Genomic DNA, 19,801 nt, shown 5'->3' on the forward strand with positions numbered 1-19,801 from the left:
TATGCACAAAACGCCCTTATATTTTAAAACGGTAAGACTTTCACGCTTGTAAAAGCTGTATCTGGTGCATGGTCTAAATATGCATCTTTTTTTTTTTTTTATTCTATAATTTTTGTTTTCGTTTCACCTAAATTCAAAATAATTAAAAAATCTATGTGGCTTTTTCACTGCAAATTTTTGTTTTGTTTACATCACATTTGCTGGCGTTAACAACATACCGAATGCGCCTTTGATCATGCGTCGGACATACGCGCAGAGAGTTGCGCCACGGCACGCTGACGCTTGAATCGCTGCAGAATCACAATATTTCGCATTCACAAGATTTCTGACTCATTATTTCCGCCAATTTACTAAGCTGTCTTGAGCCATGTGACATTTTAGAGTTGAAAGGAGTGAATAAATCAAGCAAAAATACAAGTAAATATTAGGAAGTTGTATTTTTGTCAGTTTCAAGTGAAAGAATACATGTTAGTGTTGATAAATATCAAGAAATCTCAAATTCGGGCGTGAACGAATGTGTCTTCCATTACTCTGGCCTTAAGATACCAAAGAAATAGGAAATGGTGAACCAATAGGAAATGGTGAACCAAAATGGTGTTTCTCTGCAATGTGAGGTCAGAATTTGAGCTATTATTGCCCGGGTATTATTGTTAAAAGAAGCACTTATAATAATGAACTTTGCCATTGAATATTAGACCATTGAAATTCTGATGGTTACTAAAACAAAAGTGAGGAATGTTTAGACAAAGGTGAACCAGGACATTTTTTTCTCACAAACAGAGTACTGGTAGAAAAACTCTTCAATTTTCATTTGAGGCCATCTTAATTAAATCCTGTGTCTCAAAGCTCACGCGCGCGTTAGTAAAGTTGTGCGCGTAGTGCTCTTTGAAAATCAAGAAATTAATTTTTTTATCTCTTTTTATATTTTTTTTAACAAAAAGGCAAAAATAAAACTCAAAATTCATATTTGATTTCAAGTTTTCGATTTTTTTTGCAAACATTGGACACAAAAATAATAAAAGAGAAGAATAATAGTTTGTAGCAGTGACTTTTTGTCTGCTATTCCAACATTTGCAACATTTAAATATTTTTTGCACAAAATGCTTGTCCAAAATCCTGTACCGACACATAAAAAAAATTAAGAATTAAGAAACACAGCATTCTGCATTAGGTTTTCAATTTCTCACAAGCTTTGATAATTAAGATGGCCTGATTGTATTTTATAGTAAACTTGCATAAAACTGACTGACTGACTGAGCCTGACTTTGGAGCTTTAAGGGCAGTACAAACTTTTTTAGACCTTATAGCCCAGCTCTCAACCAATCATATGTGTCATTACATGATATGCATACATACACTACAGTCACATAACTGAAGTGCTTTACTCCATATTTTGCGGAATAGGGAATGAATGTGCAGTACCCACAGCACAGAATGCAGAGTCTGGTGATATGAATATTATACCATATTTAATTTATGCAAAATGTGAAAAAGGAAAACATGATTTTTCATTGTCACATAAATTATGATTATCACATTTAACAACTGTGAAAAAACAAATTTTCAATCGCCCTGGCCTTACCTTATTACAGTAGGTATGACAGCAACAAGTATCTTGTTATAATCATTATCAATATGGAATTTATTCCCATTGATCATAGACTTTACTTATAATTCTATAGTTAAGTTTACTAATCAAGTAATCATAAGCAAACAAACTGATAGTAAACGAAACAGGACAGCATATTTTGTTGGAGACATTTGCGTACAAAAGTTCTGAAATTTTTTCAATTATAGACTATTTTAGTCCAAAATGAAGGAGAAGTTTGCTACATGGGTATGGGCTAGTACACACAAAATATGTAAAATTTGTAATTTTACGCAATTTTGGCCTAAAACACATGTGTTTTGGGGGCCTATAAGGAATATGCATATGGTAATTGTTGCTTTATTTTTTCTTCTGTTAAGATTTTTAGGGGGAATGACCCCATGGAAAAAATTAGGGGGGATGTGACGTCCACTACCGCCACATATGTCCATTATTACATGCCTAACAAAAACAATGTCAAAATGCTTACTTAACCTAGGTTGTCATCTTTCTTTTTAAATGCAGCTTTATTAAGTTATATCCTTCCATTGCAGGAAATTTACTGTGTACAAATGTGTAATATAGTTGTAATACGTACAGCACAGTGCAAATCTAACTTTTGGTCTCACACACAACACAAAGTTTGAAAATTACTAGAAGTGTTCATCTTAGCAAGCTACTGTTAAATCATGATCTCTCACATTTTGTTTCACTTCAAATGAGTGTGTGCACCACCTAAGACCCATAAACAGTGTGATTAAAGTGGTTTAACTTTGACAAATTCACATTTGAGTTCAAAGCTTAATTAGTTTGAAGCATACAAAATAGATCAACATTTTACCTGAAATAACACTAGTTACGTGCTCAGAACTGTACCATGCAGATGACAATCCAACTCCTAAAGCCACTGCTCGTAAATCCGCTCAGTAGCTCTCAGTCTCGTGCTTCACGCTCGCTATCGGGTGTTGTGATCAGAGGAACTGAGCCAGTTCTAACCTGAAATAAAAAATTTCTATCATATGTTCTAGTCAAATGTCACCATCTTTTTTATTTATTATTTTCCTTGGTTTTATATCATATTTTCAGATAAATATTGCTTCATATTTTTGTTTTGGTTTCAGCAACTTTATGCTCATTATAGACAAGACAAAATTATATGCATATTTTAAGGTAGAGTCTGAAGTTTTCCATTTTTCGGAAAACGGAAAAACACAGAATCGGAGGTACAACACGGAAAATGACATTTTTGTATGACGTGACAAAAATGTTAAAAGATAAGAGAAATAAATGTTAAACACAATCTTGAGTTGTGTGTGTCAATATCTATGATAAAAAATACTGTTTAATAATACCAAAATAAAGGTATATTACAAATGCATGAACCCATATCCATCTAAATATTGTAACAGTCAGCCAATTCTCGTGAGAATATTCCAATCAGAGCATATTGATCGCGATATTGAACACTTTATTGTGACAATAATATCATTCATAATCATTGTTTGTACATTTTAAGCTTTATTCATAACACATGGATTTAAAAATTTTACAACACGGATTACAACACGGAAAATGGATTTTAGAAAACGGTAAACTTCTGACTCTATTTTAAGGTCGCTAATGTGTAGGTGCATGTGTGGATCAAAGTACATGTTTGAGTGTAGACTGGACTTGCTGAAGTTTTTTTTTTACCAGGGAGGCACTCTCAATATAATTTGGGTAAAAAATTTTTTACAAGAGATCATCTCAAGACCCCATTTTTCTCTCAAGGGTGTATGCATGTGTCTGAGTGTTTTTGTATTGGTGTAAGTGCAACTTTCAAATCTGGACCTCACTACTTAAAATTGATAGGTGTTTTTTTGTTTTGTGGGCTATCATATCCAATGAGGTGTCAAAATGCGCAGAAATAAATTCTGCTTCTAACACATCTTACATATTTGTAATACAATAGCCCGTTTTTGAATAATGGTCATTATTTAAGGGGGGTTAGTTACTTTTTTTAGACGTTTAGTAAAAAACAATAACCCTATGCAAATGTGAATTATTATGTTCATTATATCATTGTATGATAGAGTCATCGGTACCTAATTGGGCACCGATAGCACTATAGGACCACATTAGATACAAGGGTGAAGAATATTTGATTAAATCTCACCTTAAGATTCCTGATTCTGATCAAATATGTATATGTATGGTTTTTATTTATTTTCCGATTTCCAGAGATCAATTCCGATTCCAAGCTGTATCAGAGATGGTAGCGTGGGGTTTGGGTGCACTGGCATACGTGGAAAAACAAACCCTGTAAGTATTAACACATTCCCTAACAACCCCCCCCCCCCCACACACACACACACACCCCTGCTTGTAAATTAAACGACAACCTCATTCTGCATATGATTGAGTCCTATCTAACCGAGGACATCCAATTTCAATTGGCACACTATGGACCTACCCCACAAACACCCGACAACTTAATTTTCCTATCCAACCATGACCCGTCCTGAACCCCTTCGATGTGGACCTCTTTTAAATGCATCTTTATGTTATTTGCATTGTCCTCGTTATGGCCAGCAACTGTGACGTAGACGTCCACTGTTGTAGACGTGTCCACATTTGTGATGTGTGTATCATAATGTAGGTCCACGTTTGCAGGTGATTACAAATACACCCAATCCTCCCCATACCCATACACCTGCAAAACGAAACATCAGCAACCATGGACATTGTCTCACAGGCCATATTAAGTTGTTACTATAGTTTGATCAGCTCATAATCGGCGGGAATTAGTAGGCTTTTGCAACTACGCCGAAAAGTAGACCCATGTTAAGAGTGATATAGTTGACTTGTCTGGTCAATATTGTGTGTGTTAAACTGCTGCACTCGGTTCGTCATCACTCTCGCCATTCGATGTAAAGGCATTTCAAGTACTTTTACAAAATTACCGGCCCCTTTTAAACATTTCAAGAGCATGCACCAAAGAACACAGCGGCTAAGATTGGTAAGTCCCTAGTGACGTAATTGGTGTAAACAAACCCCAGAAACAAACTGAGTGAGTTGCGGAGTATTAGGAAGGTACAAAAGTGAAATCCGGGAGTAAATTGAGCAAAAAATGGTAAGATTTCTTGGGATTTAACATTCTCATGATTCACAAAAAAATACCCTATTTTTTTAATTTCGAGTACACCGTCATCAAAAACAACCCTATTTTTTAAATATCAGTTTGAAAATAACCCCTTTTTTCACGAAATTGGAAACGATCATACGTACACAATGTGTACTACACATAGTCAATGTTAAGTCATAACACCAGGGTTTTATAACACCTTTCAGGGACTGTCAACAACGTCTGCAAACCATGTGTTTCTGCATCAACACACATTTATATGACGTATGTATGTGTCCTCGTTTATTGGTGTTTACAGCAGCACACATACCTTAAAGTATCTTAATTTTACATTTTTGTCTCGCCTGAACTTTGTTCAGGATGGGACTTAGTATACAAATATTGACTGCTATGAGGGGCACAGTTAAAATTATAGGCCCTCGGTGATGTCAAAACCATGACTATGCCCGAAGCTTAAGCTGAGGGCATAGTCATGGTTTTGACATCACCGAGGGCCTATAATTTTAAACTGTGCCCTAATATTAAGCAGTCAATATTTGTTTTATATACCTAATAATATAGATTCTTCTCATTTGATTGGTTAAAAGATTTCCTGACTGACAAGGCCTACAAGCTTTTAACTGCATAGGCCTTTAGGCTTAAATGCACACAGCATGACAGTGCATGCAAGAGCAAGGGTGCAGAATTTGGACCGATATCTACCGATGTCATAATCTAAAACAACCCTACCGCTTCTGTGCTAACATCACACACTGCCGAGTCTCCAGGTCGTAGTAATTTGTCTAAAAAGTGACATTTGGCAGGTATAAATCCTTGACATGTAATATTTTGTAAACAATCACTGCACTCACTACGGGCGGCGGTTAAAGATCGTCGTTACAAGCAAGAGGGTCAAATTCATTGCGAACTGTGACCGCGATAGTCTCAACACTGTAATCAACGCCGGCCGTATAGTGGAGTGCGCAATGTATACGAGCGATCTGTGTATTCGGGGTTGCGATTATCCAATTATATCCAATTATATCCAATTATTTTCCGGGCATAGAATCAACTGTGCCCGGGGCACAGTTGTTTTATGACGTCATCTTGATAGAAAAAGGGGGCACAGCTATTTTAATGACTCCACTTTTAACCAATCAGATGAGAGGAATCTATATATGAGGTATATAATAGTCACTATTTCTGTCTGTCTGGGGGTGTGTGTGGGGGGGGTGTGGGGGTGTGTGGATGGATGTATGTGTGTCCGTCTGGAGCTGTATCTGGGGAACCGTAAGACTTACGGCGACGCTACTTGATGGGAGGAAGGGTATCCAAGTTTGCTCCATATCCGTATGTTTTTCGGTGAAAAATATGCAAATTAACATAGCTAATTTGCATAATTTATGCGAAAATCAGCGCAAATTGATAGCGGAGTTTGTGGACAGACTATCTCAAGATCCGTCGGGCGCATGGTAACGAAACATGGTGACAGGAATGATACACCTGCTGATCACCTGATTAGTTTTTGGCGAAAAGTATCGATTTAGTTGTTAATTTGCATAATTTATGCGGAACGATTCTACAAATATGGTTGGAAATCTGAAGAAATCCGCCTTGTGGAGCTGTATCTGGGGATCCGTAAGATCCCTAAGCCCTAAGCCCTTTAGGCTTAAATGCACACAGCATGACAGTGCATGCAAGAGCAAGGGTGCAGAATTTGGACCGATATCTACCGATGTCATAATCTAAAACAACCCTACCGTTTCTGTGCTAACATCACACACTGCCGAGTCTCCAGGTCGTAGTAATTTGTCTAAAAAGTGACATTTGGCAGGTATAAATCCTTGACATGTAATATTTTGTAAACAATCACTGCACTCACTACGGCGGCCGGTTAAAGATCGTCGTCAAGCAAGGAGAGGTCAAATTCATTGCGAACTGTGACCGCGATAGTCTCAACACTCGTAATCAACGCCGGCCGTATAGTGGGTGCGCAATGTATACGAGCGATCTGTGTATTCGGGGGTGCGATTATCCAATTATATCCAATTATTTTCCGGGCATAGAATCAACTGTGCCCGGGCACAGTTGTTTTATGACGCCATCTTGATAGAAAAAGGGGCACAGCTATTTTAATGACTCCACTTTTAACCAATCAGATGAGAGGAATCTATATATGAGGTATATAATAGTCACTATTTCTGTCTGTCCGGGGGTGTGTGTGTGGGGTGTGGGGGTGTGTGGATGGATGTATGTGTGTCCGTCTGGAGCTGTATCTGGGGAACCGTAAGACTTACGGCGACGCTACTTGATGGGAGGAAGGGTATCCAAGTTTGCTCCATATCCGTATGTTTTTCGGTGAAAAATATGCAAATTAACATAGCTAATTTGCATAATTTATGCGAAAATCAGCGCAAATTGATAGCGGAGTTTGTGGACAGACTATCTCAAGATCCGTCGGGCGCATGGTAACGAAACCTGGTGACAGGAATGATACACCTGCTGATCACCTGATTAGTTTTTTGGCGAAAAGTATGCGCATTTAGTTGTTAATTTGCATAATTTATGCGAACGATTCTACAAATATGGTTGGAAATCTGAAGAAATCCGCCTTGTGGAGCTGTATCTGGGGATCCGTAAGATCCCTAAGCCCTATGATGATGAAACGTGGTAGGGGGTAGTATGACCAGAGGATCTCAACCCGATTCGATTTTCAGGGCAAAATATGGTAATTAAGTACCTAATTTGCATAATTTATGCATAAAATGCAAAAACTTGGTGGGTACAGTCAACATTTAGAGTCAAAGTCTCGGAAGGTAATTTCAGGGTCATCCAAGGTCACCCAGGGCTCATTTGAGGTCAAATTACTAAAAACTGTCGTATGGGCATGACACTTAGTGGTTACAGTCAACATTAAGAGTCAAATTTTTGGAAGGGCATTTCGGGGTCACCCAGGGGTCATCTGAGGTCAAATTACTAAGAACTGTCGTATGGGCATGAAACTTGGTGGGTACAGTCAACATTTAGAGCCAAATTTTTGGAAAGTCATATTGGGGTCATCCAAGGTCATCCAGGGGTCATCTGAGGTCAAATTACGTAAAACTGTCATATGGGCATGAAACTGGGTGGGTACTATCAACATTTAGGGTCAATTTATTTGGAAAGTCATTTTGGGGTCATCCAAGGTCACTCAGGGGTCATCTGAAGTCAAATTACTAAAAACTGTTGTATGGGCATGACACTTAGTGGTTACAGTCAACATTAAGAGTCAAATTTTTGGAAGGGCATTTCGGGGTCACCCAGGGGTCATCTGAGGTCAAATTACTAAAAACTGTTGTATGGGCATGAAACTTGGTGGGTACAGTCAACATTTAGAGCCAAATTGTTGGAAGGTCATTTTGGGATCATCCAAGGTCATCCATGGGCATGACACTTGGTGGTTACAGTCAACATTTAAAGTCAAATTTTTGGAAGGTCATTTCAGGGACATCTGAGGTCATCTGTGGTCAAATTTCTAAAAACTGTCACAGGGGCATGAAACTTGGTGGGTACAGTCGTCATTTAGAGCCAAAGTTTTGGACAGTCATTGCAAGATCATCTGAGGTCACTCAGATGTCACCTGAGGTCAAATGACTAAAAACTGTTGTATGGGCATGGAACTTGATAGGTATATACAGTCAACATTTAGAGCCCAATTTTTAGAAGGTCATTTTGGGGTCAGTAGGGGTCATCTGAGGTCAGATTAGTAAAAATTGTTGGATGGGCATGAGACTTGGTGGGTACAGTCACCATCAGCCAGGTAATTGTGCCCAGCCGAGACCCACCTAAATTTAGGGATCAAAGGTCAAATTCCAATATTGGTCCAATCAAGCTCAAATTGAACAGGCAAATCGCCATGGGTTGTTGCAGGTTCATTTACTTCTACCAAAAGTAATCGCAAAAGCAGGCGGTCGCGAAAGCAGCTGAGACTCGTGGTTCGAGAACCGCCTTGTCTACCATCTAATCAGTTTGTTTTCAATCTTTTATAGACATTGATTTGTGACAATTATATTCGTGTTGCGGAGGAGATTGATGATAAGCTATTGGTGTGTGGAACAAGCTCATCATTCCCACGTTGTTACAGCTTTGAAAACGATGTAAGTCCTCTTATGCATTTAAGTCATGAATATATAATATCATAATTATTAAACTTTACTAGCCATGTGCACTTAACTAAGTCATTTGAAGGTCAGGGGTGCTTAATAATTACCATATTTTTGAAGTCAAGTCATGAATATGTAATATCATATTAAACTTAACTAGCCATGTGCACTTAACTAAGTCATCTAAAGGTCAGGGGTGAAATAACTACCATATTTTTAAAGTCAAGTTGAAAATTTTCCATGTCAAACAATGTTGTAGTTAGTACCTAGAGAACAAAGGTCATAACTATTTATGCCCTGATTTTGTTGTGATTGAACTAACATTTTGTACATTTCTATAGGCTGAATTTACAGTAAAAGGAGACGCTAGTCAAACAAGCAAGAAGCATAATTTAAGTTTAAAAAGTTCAATTTTGATTACAGTATCTTGGATATCCCATGCACTATACAATTAAATTTTATTGCATCAATTGACATAATGCATGCAGTCTTCATTCTTCATTCATTCATTCAATCATCCATTTAGTCAGTCATTATTTACTTATTTATTTTCAATCTATTTCATCTGTTGTTTCTTGATTCTAGTGTCATCTTAAGAGTGATAGTACCAATCTTATAGGAGGAGAATGTGCTTATGAACAATCCTATGAGGGACATGAGCCCTACAATATTATGGCACGTAATTGGGACCAAAACACTACACTAAGCTATTTTGGTAAGGTTTATAGTTTCAAGTAAGACTCTCACCAATTCCTGGGTGCCCAAGTTCCTGCCCATCCTTGGCCTACCTGGGTCCAAATTCATGGATTAAAGTACCGTATTTGTTCCAATAAGCGCCCATGTCCCAATAAGCGCCCACCCAGGGTATTTTCAATTTACCATTAATGTAGAAGTGACAGATACACGTCGATAAAGTGAAAAAGCTGGAGGACTACAAGTTCTGTGTAAACTTGCAATATATTTTCTGCATCAGAAAAGCTACTAGAACGCCTCAGGACCCTTTTATAATGTACATAAATTTGTCTCTAATAAACGCCCCTTACGAAAAAATTCAGGTAAACCAGGTAAAAAATAAGCGCCCACCCAAAACGACTTTGTTTAGCATTGGAATGAATACGGTACCCGAAAAACGCAAAAAAAAAGATTTTTTTATTTGAAAATAAATTTTGAAAAAAATTGGAAAAGGTTATAGGGCCTAAATTACTTGTTGTTCAAAGTTGGAAACAAGAGAAATACTGCTACTTAAAAAAAAACTCTATCCAACTTTGAAAAAAAAATGGCAATATTTTTTGTAGCACTATCTCTCCGGTTTCCAACCTTGATTTTTTTTTTAAATTTTGTGTGTGACACACATCCTCATCATCAGAAGTCCTAAGATGTTGTGATGGACTTGCCCTTTTGTTGACCATTGGCGACTTTTGGTGAATGAGGGCGCTTGTATAAGGTCGCCAATGGTCAACAAAAGGGCAAGTCCATCACAACATCTTAGGGCTTCTTTTGATGAGGATGTGTGACACACATCAAAAATTCAAGATTAGTGAATTTTGGTGCTGAAAGTCAGTTTAAACTTCTTGAAATTGTTTATCACCAGCACGTATGAACTTACATTCAAGTATTTCTTGTAATTGCTATAATATGTTTTACTGTAGGGCGTGACCTGTTCATAGGATCATCATCTGATATCTCTGTGACAAATTCTTTTGTCGGCAAGTTACAAGTGACAGCAGGGAGTGTGGGAAATTTTTCATCTGGCGATCCTTATCAAGAACTTTTGGAAACATACACTAGTGAAGCACGTTCTGTAAATGGTAACTACTACTTAAAAGTTGTATTTATTCAAGTAAACTGTTAAAGTGACATGATCCACCATGGATAGAAGAGGCCATTTTGAATTTGAAATATAGACAAAATTGGGAGCAAATTTAGAAAAGAGGTATTAAACTGAAGGCCTACATCACTGCTCTTCTCCATCTGACTCATTAGCTCAGTTGGTAGAGCATCTGTGTGGTGATCCGAAGGTCCCAGGTTCAAATCCTGGATGATAATTAAATTTTGTTCCCTAGCTGGCATTTATGTATGTGGAGACTTATGTTGAAAACCTTTCTCATACATGTATATAATCATAAGTATGTTAGAAGGATGAAAGGTTTCAGTGTTACAAAGTGTACTCCACAATCATAATCAACAAATAAAAGAAGAACATTTTTTCTTACAAAAAAAATTCCAGTATTTAATTTAATTTCTGTACTTTTAATATTACTATGGTTATGTTATATCCTTAAATATACAGAGGCCAATTTTGTAGGACGACCTTTCAGCTATACTAGAGATGGAAGTGATTTTGTTCTATTCTTCTTCCGAGAGACGGCTGTTGAACACATCAATCAAGGAAAGATCATGTACTCCCGCGTTGCAAGGGTTTGCCAGGTATGCATAAAGCTGTACACATTTATAAGGTACTTTTAGTGTCACAACCTGACACGGAGAAGGCCCCTGCTCCCTTCCATGAAATGGAATGAGAATTCACAGGGATCTACTGAGGTTTGAAATTTCACTACCACCCACCCCACCCCCTTGTAGCGTACATAAGCACAAGAGTTGAGAACCATACAGATGGAGCTTCTTATTTTCAACCTCAGACCCACAAAACTTCCTATGCACTTTGCTCTGACTCTGCTGTTATATTCAAAGTGCCCAGTTTCAAAAAAAGTATAGCGGCAAGTGGTCGCCAATTAGCCCATGAGCCCTTAAAGCGTGGCGTTGGCATCACTGGCTAAATATCAGATTACTTTAAACCACCCCTATCCAACAAGTGAAGTGCTTTTTGCTTTATGCAATTTACTGAGCATGAGCAGTGACCAAGACAAAAATTGTTTTTCAATGTAAAAAAATTGTTGACATCGCCCTCTATACAGAATAATACAAAGGAATGCAGACAAAAGGTGATACACCAGCACAACCCCACAAATTTAAACACTGTACACTTATAGTTTGATCAGCTCGTAATTGGCAGGCCTTATAACATTGCGGATTAATAGCAATGTATTTTATTTCGAGAATTGTCTTTTGGTATCTCGCCAGAAGTATCACAAATTATTAATTCAAGATACCTATAATGTCTACTTTATTTAACACCCACAATATAGATCAGAAAGGTCAACTATATTACTTTTTAATGTGGGTCTACTTTTTGGCGTAATGGTAAAAGCCTAACAATTCCTATGAGCTGATCAAACTATAAATAAGTTGTTCATTAATTAATATGAAATAAAGACACTGATTCTTGGTGTTTTTTCTGACTTATTCTACTAGAATGATGAAGGTAATTCACCTAATAACTGGAGCAGTTATATCAAAGCTCGCCTCAACTGCTCACGTCCAGGAGAATACCCAGAATATCTTAATGAAATACGTAAGTGAATGAGTAGAACTGTGGAGCTGAATTGACCTTTTCGATAATTCCCATAAGCCTTTGCAAATACACCTGAGAACTCATCATTTTTCGTCATGCCAGGTGTCAGGTGTACTCGCGAAGGATTATGGGATTTACCAAAAAGGTCAATTAACCATTTGGCTGATATTGCTTGATATAATCTCTCCCTTAAGGGATGTGGCTATAGGAACAAAGACCAAACAAACATATTCTTGTTTACGCCGTAATATTGTAGTATTTCAACCATTTCACAACTTCAGCTGTGTAACTTGCAAAAATTCCCGCTAAAAGTGGTTCTTTGAATTTTTTAAATACATTAAAAATCGCATTGGAATTTTCGTACTGATTATACTATAATGATACCTGCCTATAATGTTCTGATCACACTATAGACTGGGATTATATGTGACCCCATTGCCAGGCAATTTGTCCCTATTGTTCCTTGTCTGGAAAAATTTAGGGACCGTGCTTTTAAATAACCCGCCAGAACACAATAAGGCCATTGACCTGTGTAGTGGTCATACGTTGTTCATTCGACCATAAAAGATTTCTAGTCCCTCAGCAACTCATTAAAAATGCGTTGCATCAGGTCAGGGATTCTATTATAATAATTCTAATCCTTTCTTTGAGGTGAATAGATAAAAGAGAGTTCTTGAAAAACAGGTGTGATGTTGTAGATAATATTTTATCATCAAAGTTGCTGGCATATAGGACATTTCGTGGAAGTGGCGCTTATTATATATTTCTTGTAAACACAATCTAATGTGGTACTCGTTACATGGAGAAGGCCGGTCTGCAAATGTCCAGTGCATGAAGCTATATATTAGAGATATTATAGCTTAATGTTCAGTGTAAATCAATTAAAATACTATAGCTGGATATCAAAAAATCGTGATGCATTCCTTCTTGTTATGGACGATATTAATTTTGATATTATTGTGACAAAATCCATTCCCTTCTCAATTGATTAGGATTAGGCTTTCTTTTCTAAAAATAAATCATAGGGCCTAAAGGCAATTAAATATAGGCTAAACCCATATTCGGTATGCGGAAAGTTTTCATAGTCATCTATTACCTATACCAGGGGTCCGCAAATAGCGTGGCTACCCGAGGGGCGCGCGGCGCCGTTAGAAAAAAAAAAAAAAAAAATAAATAAATAAATTCCCATGTTCTCCGTGTAAAGACAGGCTAAAATAGTACAAAATATTGTACCAAATGGCGTCATTTGCACCTCAAATGTCAAAAACCGATAACTTCACAGGGGCACCCTCTGACTTCCCAGCGGTGCTAAAGCACCGCTGAAAAGCTGCTTCGCAGCCATTGAGTGGCGCTTTTCAGGGTTTTTTTAATTTCATGTGGCGCTTCAACAAACCTATTTGAGGAAGCCTGACCTATACCATTTTTCACCCGATGTGGCAGTGACGTCAACGCGTTGAAGCAGCTGTTTCGCTCGCGATCTATGCGGCGCTCTTTAAGCGCGCGCGTACACCAGCGCTTTGATCGAACGCTATGGAGTGTAATGAAATTCACACAGTGTTGATGTCACTGCCATATCAGTAGCCTGAATCCTTCTTGCCTCTAATGACGGCGCCTTTTATTTACCCACAATCCTTCACGTTGCCTTATTCACCAACAGCACAACCCGATGACCGTGCGTAGTTGTTGAAAGACTGAAGGATCCAGTCTACCACATCAGGGTGAAAATGGTATAGCTTATCGCAAACCAGCCAAATTTGTCATATGTTTGAATATAGTAGAATACCCGTGAATATAGTGTCAGAAACTCTCACACATCTTAGGATAACCTTGTCATTAATGTGAGACCGAAAGCAACGCCATTTTGTGAATATATTTGAACATTGCGGGGAAAACATTGCGGTAAAAGTAAGTTAATCATGAAAATCGTTTAATTCTAATAATACCAACCAGTAACGGACACTTAAGCTTAGCCAAGACTATGTGAGAAGTTTGGGGTATGTAAAGCATTTTCTTGTTATAAAAAACAAGGAAAATACAGTCCAAAATTAAACAACACGATATTTTAAAAAGTACATTTTGAGGCCTACGCTGGTTCATTGAATTCTAGTTCAAAATCTGTTCATCACCTGCAGTCCGATTTGGTATCTATGGTTTCATAAAAGTATTGGGAACTAATTTGGATGGTATTTTGGTTTAAAAAAAGCGATACTGTTAAAAATATCGGTATTTATGCCAGCGACATTTCTATTATGTAAAATGCATTGAAAATTGTCGGCTAAAAAGTGCATAAATTAAAATCGCGAACAGTAATAGCAACAACAACTATCTACATTCCAAGCGGAAACGCTTTTCAAAAACATACCACCTTTTTTGGGCAATCGCTAAAACCGAAATATGAAATTCCAGGCCATCTGTAAAAAGTGCGTGAGCAAAAATTACCATGAACTTGGGTCACCAAACAAATGTTTATATTGATGTCACGCATATTCATAGTGATAGAACAATTAGCCCCCAATAATAGCTTTCATTTGAACCGTTATTTGTTAAACTGCGATTTTTACTTTTTGAGAAATCAACGAATGTATCAAAAAACTTTTCGAAAGTCGATTTAAAATGGCCTAACCCGTTAAAGCAGAGAGCCTACTCCTGATTCCAGTAAAAAAGCACTATTTTTTTTTTTCGATTAAAAAAAAAAAAATCCTGTTTTTACAAAATAAAACATAGTTCAAGACAATCCTATTCTTTTATTTGGCATTAACTGGCAACAAAAGTCAAACATTTAAAATGTGGCCAATTTTCAGAAATAAGGGCCAAAAACAAGCATGTTAGGGTGTTTTTTTGTATGCTGTGACAATTATCAAGCCTAATGACTTGCATAAAGTCTAATATCTGTGTATGCTCTATAATTTTATCAAACACATTTTCTGTTTTATTTTATATTGAATTATCATGAAGTAATCTTGCACTTACTTAATTTTTCATCATCTGCAGTTACTGGGTTTTTTCTGTGTTACTTTTTATTTTTATTTTAGAGGATGTTTTTCCTACAACCATAAATGGTGAGACCTACTTCTATGCCGCATTCACACAACTTCTGTGAGTATAATGTCAATTATAACATTGATTCAAATATCACAATGTTTATGCAAGACAAGAAAGTCTTTTATGCGTGATGGTTTGTTTGTTGAGTTTCCATTTCAAATTGCATATGTCAGCTAATCCAATAACTGATGTTTCCTCATGAATCTGTGACCTTTTGACTTATGTAAGGTGATGACTTGCTTCATGGAGCAGTTTTAAAACTACTCCCAGAATTGACACCTTATACTAGTGTTAGCAGTTGCCAGAGATACAAGCTAGAAAGCAGTAGAAAGCCTACTTATATGTGCAATACTTTTAAAGTGATTAATCCATTTTCACAATCTTGGCATGAGTAGATTTGATCATCAAATTGCACTTTAGTTTGAAAACCCAGCTTTAACTAAAGTCATACTTTTCAGTTTACAATTCTTCTGCTTTTGTAAATTTATATATTCATGATGTATTCATGATGTATTCATGATATATTTATGATGTATTCATGATGTATTCATGATGTATTCATGATATATTCATGATGTATTCATGATGTATTCATGATGTATTCATGATGTATTCATGATATATGATGTATTCATGATGTATTCATGATGTACTCATGATGTATCCATGATGTATTCAGATGTATTCATGATGTATTCATGACGTATTCATGACGTATTCATGATGTATTCACGATGTATTCATGATGTATTCACGATATATTCATGGTGTATTCATGATGTATTCACGACGTATTCACGACGTATTCATGACATATTCACGGTGTATTCACGATGTATTCATGGTGTATTCATGATGTATTCATGATGTATTTATGATGTATTCAGTAGTCATGATGTATTCATGATGTATTCATGATGTATTCATGATATATTCATGATGTATTCATGATGTATTCATGATGTATTCATGATGTATTCATGGTGTATTCAGTAGTCATGATGTATTCATGATGTATTCATGGTGTATTCATGATGTATTCATGATGTATTCATGATGTATTCATGATGTATTCATGATATATGATGTATTCATGATGTATTCATGATGTACTCATGATATATTTATGATGTATTCATGATATATGATGTATTCATGATAAATTCATGATGTATTCATGATATATGATGTATTCATGATGTATTCATGATGTATTCATGATATATTCATGATGTATTCATGATGTATTCATGATATATTTATGATGTATTCATGATGTATTCATGATGTATTCATGATATATTCATGATGTATTCATGATGTATTCATGACGTATTCATGATGTATTCATGATATATGATGTATTCATGATGTATTCATGATGTACTCATGATGTATCCATGATGTATTCAGATGTATTCATGATGTATTCATGATGTATTCATGATGTATTCATGATATATTTATGATGTATTCATGATGTATTCATGATATATTCATGATATATGGTGTATTCATGAGGTATTCATGATGTATTTATGATGTATTCATGATGTATTCATGATATATTTATGATATATTCATGATATATGATGTATTCATGATATATTCATGATGTATTCATGATGTATTCATGATATATGATGTATTCATGATGTATTCATGATGTACTCATGATATATTTATGATGTATTCATGATGTATTCATGATATATTCATGGTGTATTCATGATGTATTTATGATGTATTTATTATGTATTCATGATGTATTCATGATATATTCATGACATATTCATGATGTATTCATGATGTATTCATGATGTATTCATGATGTACTCATGATATATTTATGTATTCATGATGTATTCATGATATATTCATGGTGTATTCATGATGTATTTATGATGTATTTATTATGTATTCATGATATATTCATGACGTATTCATGATGTATTCATGATGTATTCATGATGTATTCATGATGTATTCATGATGTATTCATGATGTATTCATGATGTATTCATGATGTATTCATGATGTATTCATGATGTATTCATGATGTATTCATGATATATTCATGGTGTATTCATGATGTATTCATGATGTATTCATGATGTATTCATGATATATTCATGGTGTATTCATGATGTATTCATGATGTATTCATGATGTATTCATGGTGTATTCATTATGATGTATTCATGATGTATTCATGATGTATTCATGTATTTATTATGTATTCATGATGTATTCATGATATATTCATGACATATTCATGATGTATTCATGATGTATCCACAACATGTCACAAATAATGAGCTTTTTATCTTACAGCAATGCACCTCCCCAGTCAGCTGTCTGTATATTCAGCTTGGATGAGATTCATGATGTATTCCAAGAGAGTCGATTTAAATCGCAATCGCAAGAATCAAACTCTTTGTGGTTACCTGTAAACCAAGCTTTAGTACCAGACCCAAGACCTGGATATAATGTAAGGACAAGAATGTTATGAAAGCATGTGTGTTGGGAGAGAGCTCTGGGGGAAGTTTATTTTGTGGGGGGGGGGTGATTATGTGTGCTTTTGAAACATATCGTCAACAGGTCCTTACAATTTGTGAAACCAGACCTTTTCAGCTTTGATAGTTAATAATTGCCATGGGAAGTGTCAACCTGTCATCATTGGCCATTATTCACAGCGTCTAATATGCATGAGGCCCGAAGGGGGGAGTGCATTAGATGCATCAACATCAGCGCAAGTGCATTATTTTGTCTAATTTCTCGAGTAACAGTTCATTAACCTATTTCATACACGAAAAGAAAAAACATGATAACAAATAACAAAATTATCACTAAATAAAATATTGGAAAACAGAACCAAATATAAATGCATCAACTCGCCCAAAAATGAACGTGTGTGCAAGCACTGCGCATGTACGCGGAGTGCACAATATACACAATCAATGCATGGTTTGGACTTTTGTAACGATTGCTCTGATTGGTTCACGCTATCTTAGATTGTATAAATAATGCACACTACATGCGCAAATTTTTGTACCGCTCAAGCTTAAAGATCATACCAGGGTTTTGCCCTGAGGTACACCACTATTTTGGCCTCCAAGTGTGTGTGAGTTGGTACTCTTTAGGCCTAAAATGTCCATTTCTTGTCTGTTTGTCATTTCAGTGTTCTAGACCCAGTAGTAACATCAAATTTTTAAAAAACACTCCACTTTTGGATGATCTTGTGGAGAATTACAACTACAAGATGGAACGGCAAATCAACGAGAGCAGCGACTATCCATTGTTCTTAACAGATGGAGCTCGCTTTTCAAGAATTTGTGTTGATACCCAAGGTGGTGATAATTTCAGGAATGCGGTTATTTTTGTGGGAACAGGTATGTGTCTTTTCTGTGATCACTGAAGTGATCACTGGAACACCATAGGTCTATCATTGTTGGCCAGGCCAACTGGCCAGGCCAACTGGCCAGTTTTGTGCAGTAACTAAATACCATCAATTAAAATATTTATACTAGGATTTGGGTAGGTAACCTTGTCCTTACATATCACTATGTTCTTTTACAGGACCTTGGCGAGTTAGACATTTTGATTATCATGGATTATATTTTGCCATAAAATGTTGATCTTGTGTAACATTTTATGAATAAATCCAGATCTCGATGTACTGTTAATTATTTAAAATGACATCATTTCAGTGGGATTACCGGATTAGTGAGTTTCAGTGTGAGGTAATTCCACTAATCACACTGAAAATCCCAAATCCCACTGAATTAACCTCTGAAACACCACTGAAAACTTTTCAGTGATTTTCAATGATTTTATTTCATAGTGATATGCAACTTTTACGATTCACTTTTACAACCGAAAGTGCAAATATGATTAAAATTGTTTATAAATTTCCTATAAGGGAAGGATAAGTCATTGAAATTGTAAATGAAAAATTTGGCACAAAATGAGGAAAACAGCAGAATTGACAAAGTTAAAGCTGCATTCAGATGCATGTAGCTAATTTTTCTAGTTGAGAAATTACAATTTCATGTAAAATGTCCTATTTTGTCTTTAATATGTGGCTTTTGGTTCAACCACTAGCAGGCTATATTAGCACATCTATAACACCAACTAAGGTGCCAAAATCTGAATTTTGATGATTTTTACGATCCTCCGGATGAGCAAATCACTGAATGCGCCTTTTACTAATACAATTTTTAGTGGGTTAATTCCCTTTTAAATAATTTTGTTTATAAATATATCATGTCATCATTTTATTTAATTGCTTTATTAATTTTGAAATTTACCAGATTCAGGAGAAGTATGGAAAGTAACAGACTCGGCAACCAATGGTGATGATGTGAACATTGTCAAAATATTCCATTCAGTAAGTACACATTTAAATATCATATTGGATTAATTCCTCAGAGAGTCACTGCTGCCTGCTACCTATAGCATATCCAGCAAGATCTTGTAAATTTTTAATTAAAAAATGGATGTAGTGGGATTTG

The 19,801-nt window shown here is 36.0% G+C and overlaps 1 protein-coding gene across 1 annotated transcript in view; it reads left to right on the forward strand.

Annotated features, from left to right (window-relative positions):
* Window positions 1-19,801, forward strand: part of LOC140158776 (semaphorin-1A-like) — a 41,804-nt gene that overhangs the window by 12,205 nt on the left and 9,798 nt on the right. Inside the window, exons 4-13 of the mRNA XM_072181988.1 lie at window positions 3,809-3,889; window positions 8,720-8,827; window positions 9,419-9,548; window positions 10,483-10,641; window positions 11,124-11,260; window positions 12,146-12,245; window positions 15,278-15,341; window positions 17,622-17,778; window positions 18,469-18,679; window positions 19,601-19,677. Of these exons, the coding sequence (XP_072038089.1) occupies window positions 3,809-3,889; window positions 8,720-8,827; window positions 9,419-9,548; window positions 10,483-10,641; window positions 11,124-11,260; window positions 12,146-12,245; window positions 15,278-15,341; window positions 17,622-17,778; window positions 18,469-18,679; window positions 19,601-19,677 (1,224 nt within the window). The remainder of the gene's footprint in view (window positions 1-3,808; window positions 3,890-8,719; window positions 8,828-9,418; window positions 9,549-10,482; window positions 10,642-11,123; window positions 11,261-12,145; window positions 12,246-15,277; window positions 15,342-17,621; window positions 17,779-18,468; window positions 18,680-19,600; window positions 19,678-19,801) is intronic.

The sequence above is a fragment of the Amphiura filiformis genome, chromosome 8 (assembly GCF_039555335.1).
Source record: "Amphiura filiformis chromosome 8, Afil_fr2py, whole genome shotgun sequence".
Classification (NCBI taxonomy): Eukaryota; Metazoa; Echinodermata; class Ophiuroidea; order Amphilepidida; family Amphiuridae; genus Amphiura; species Amphiura filiformis.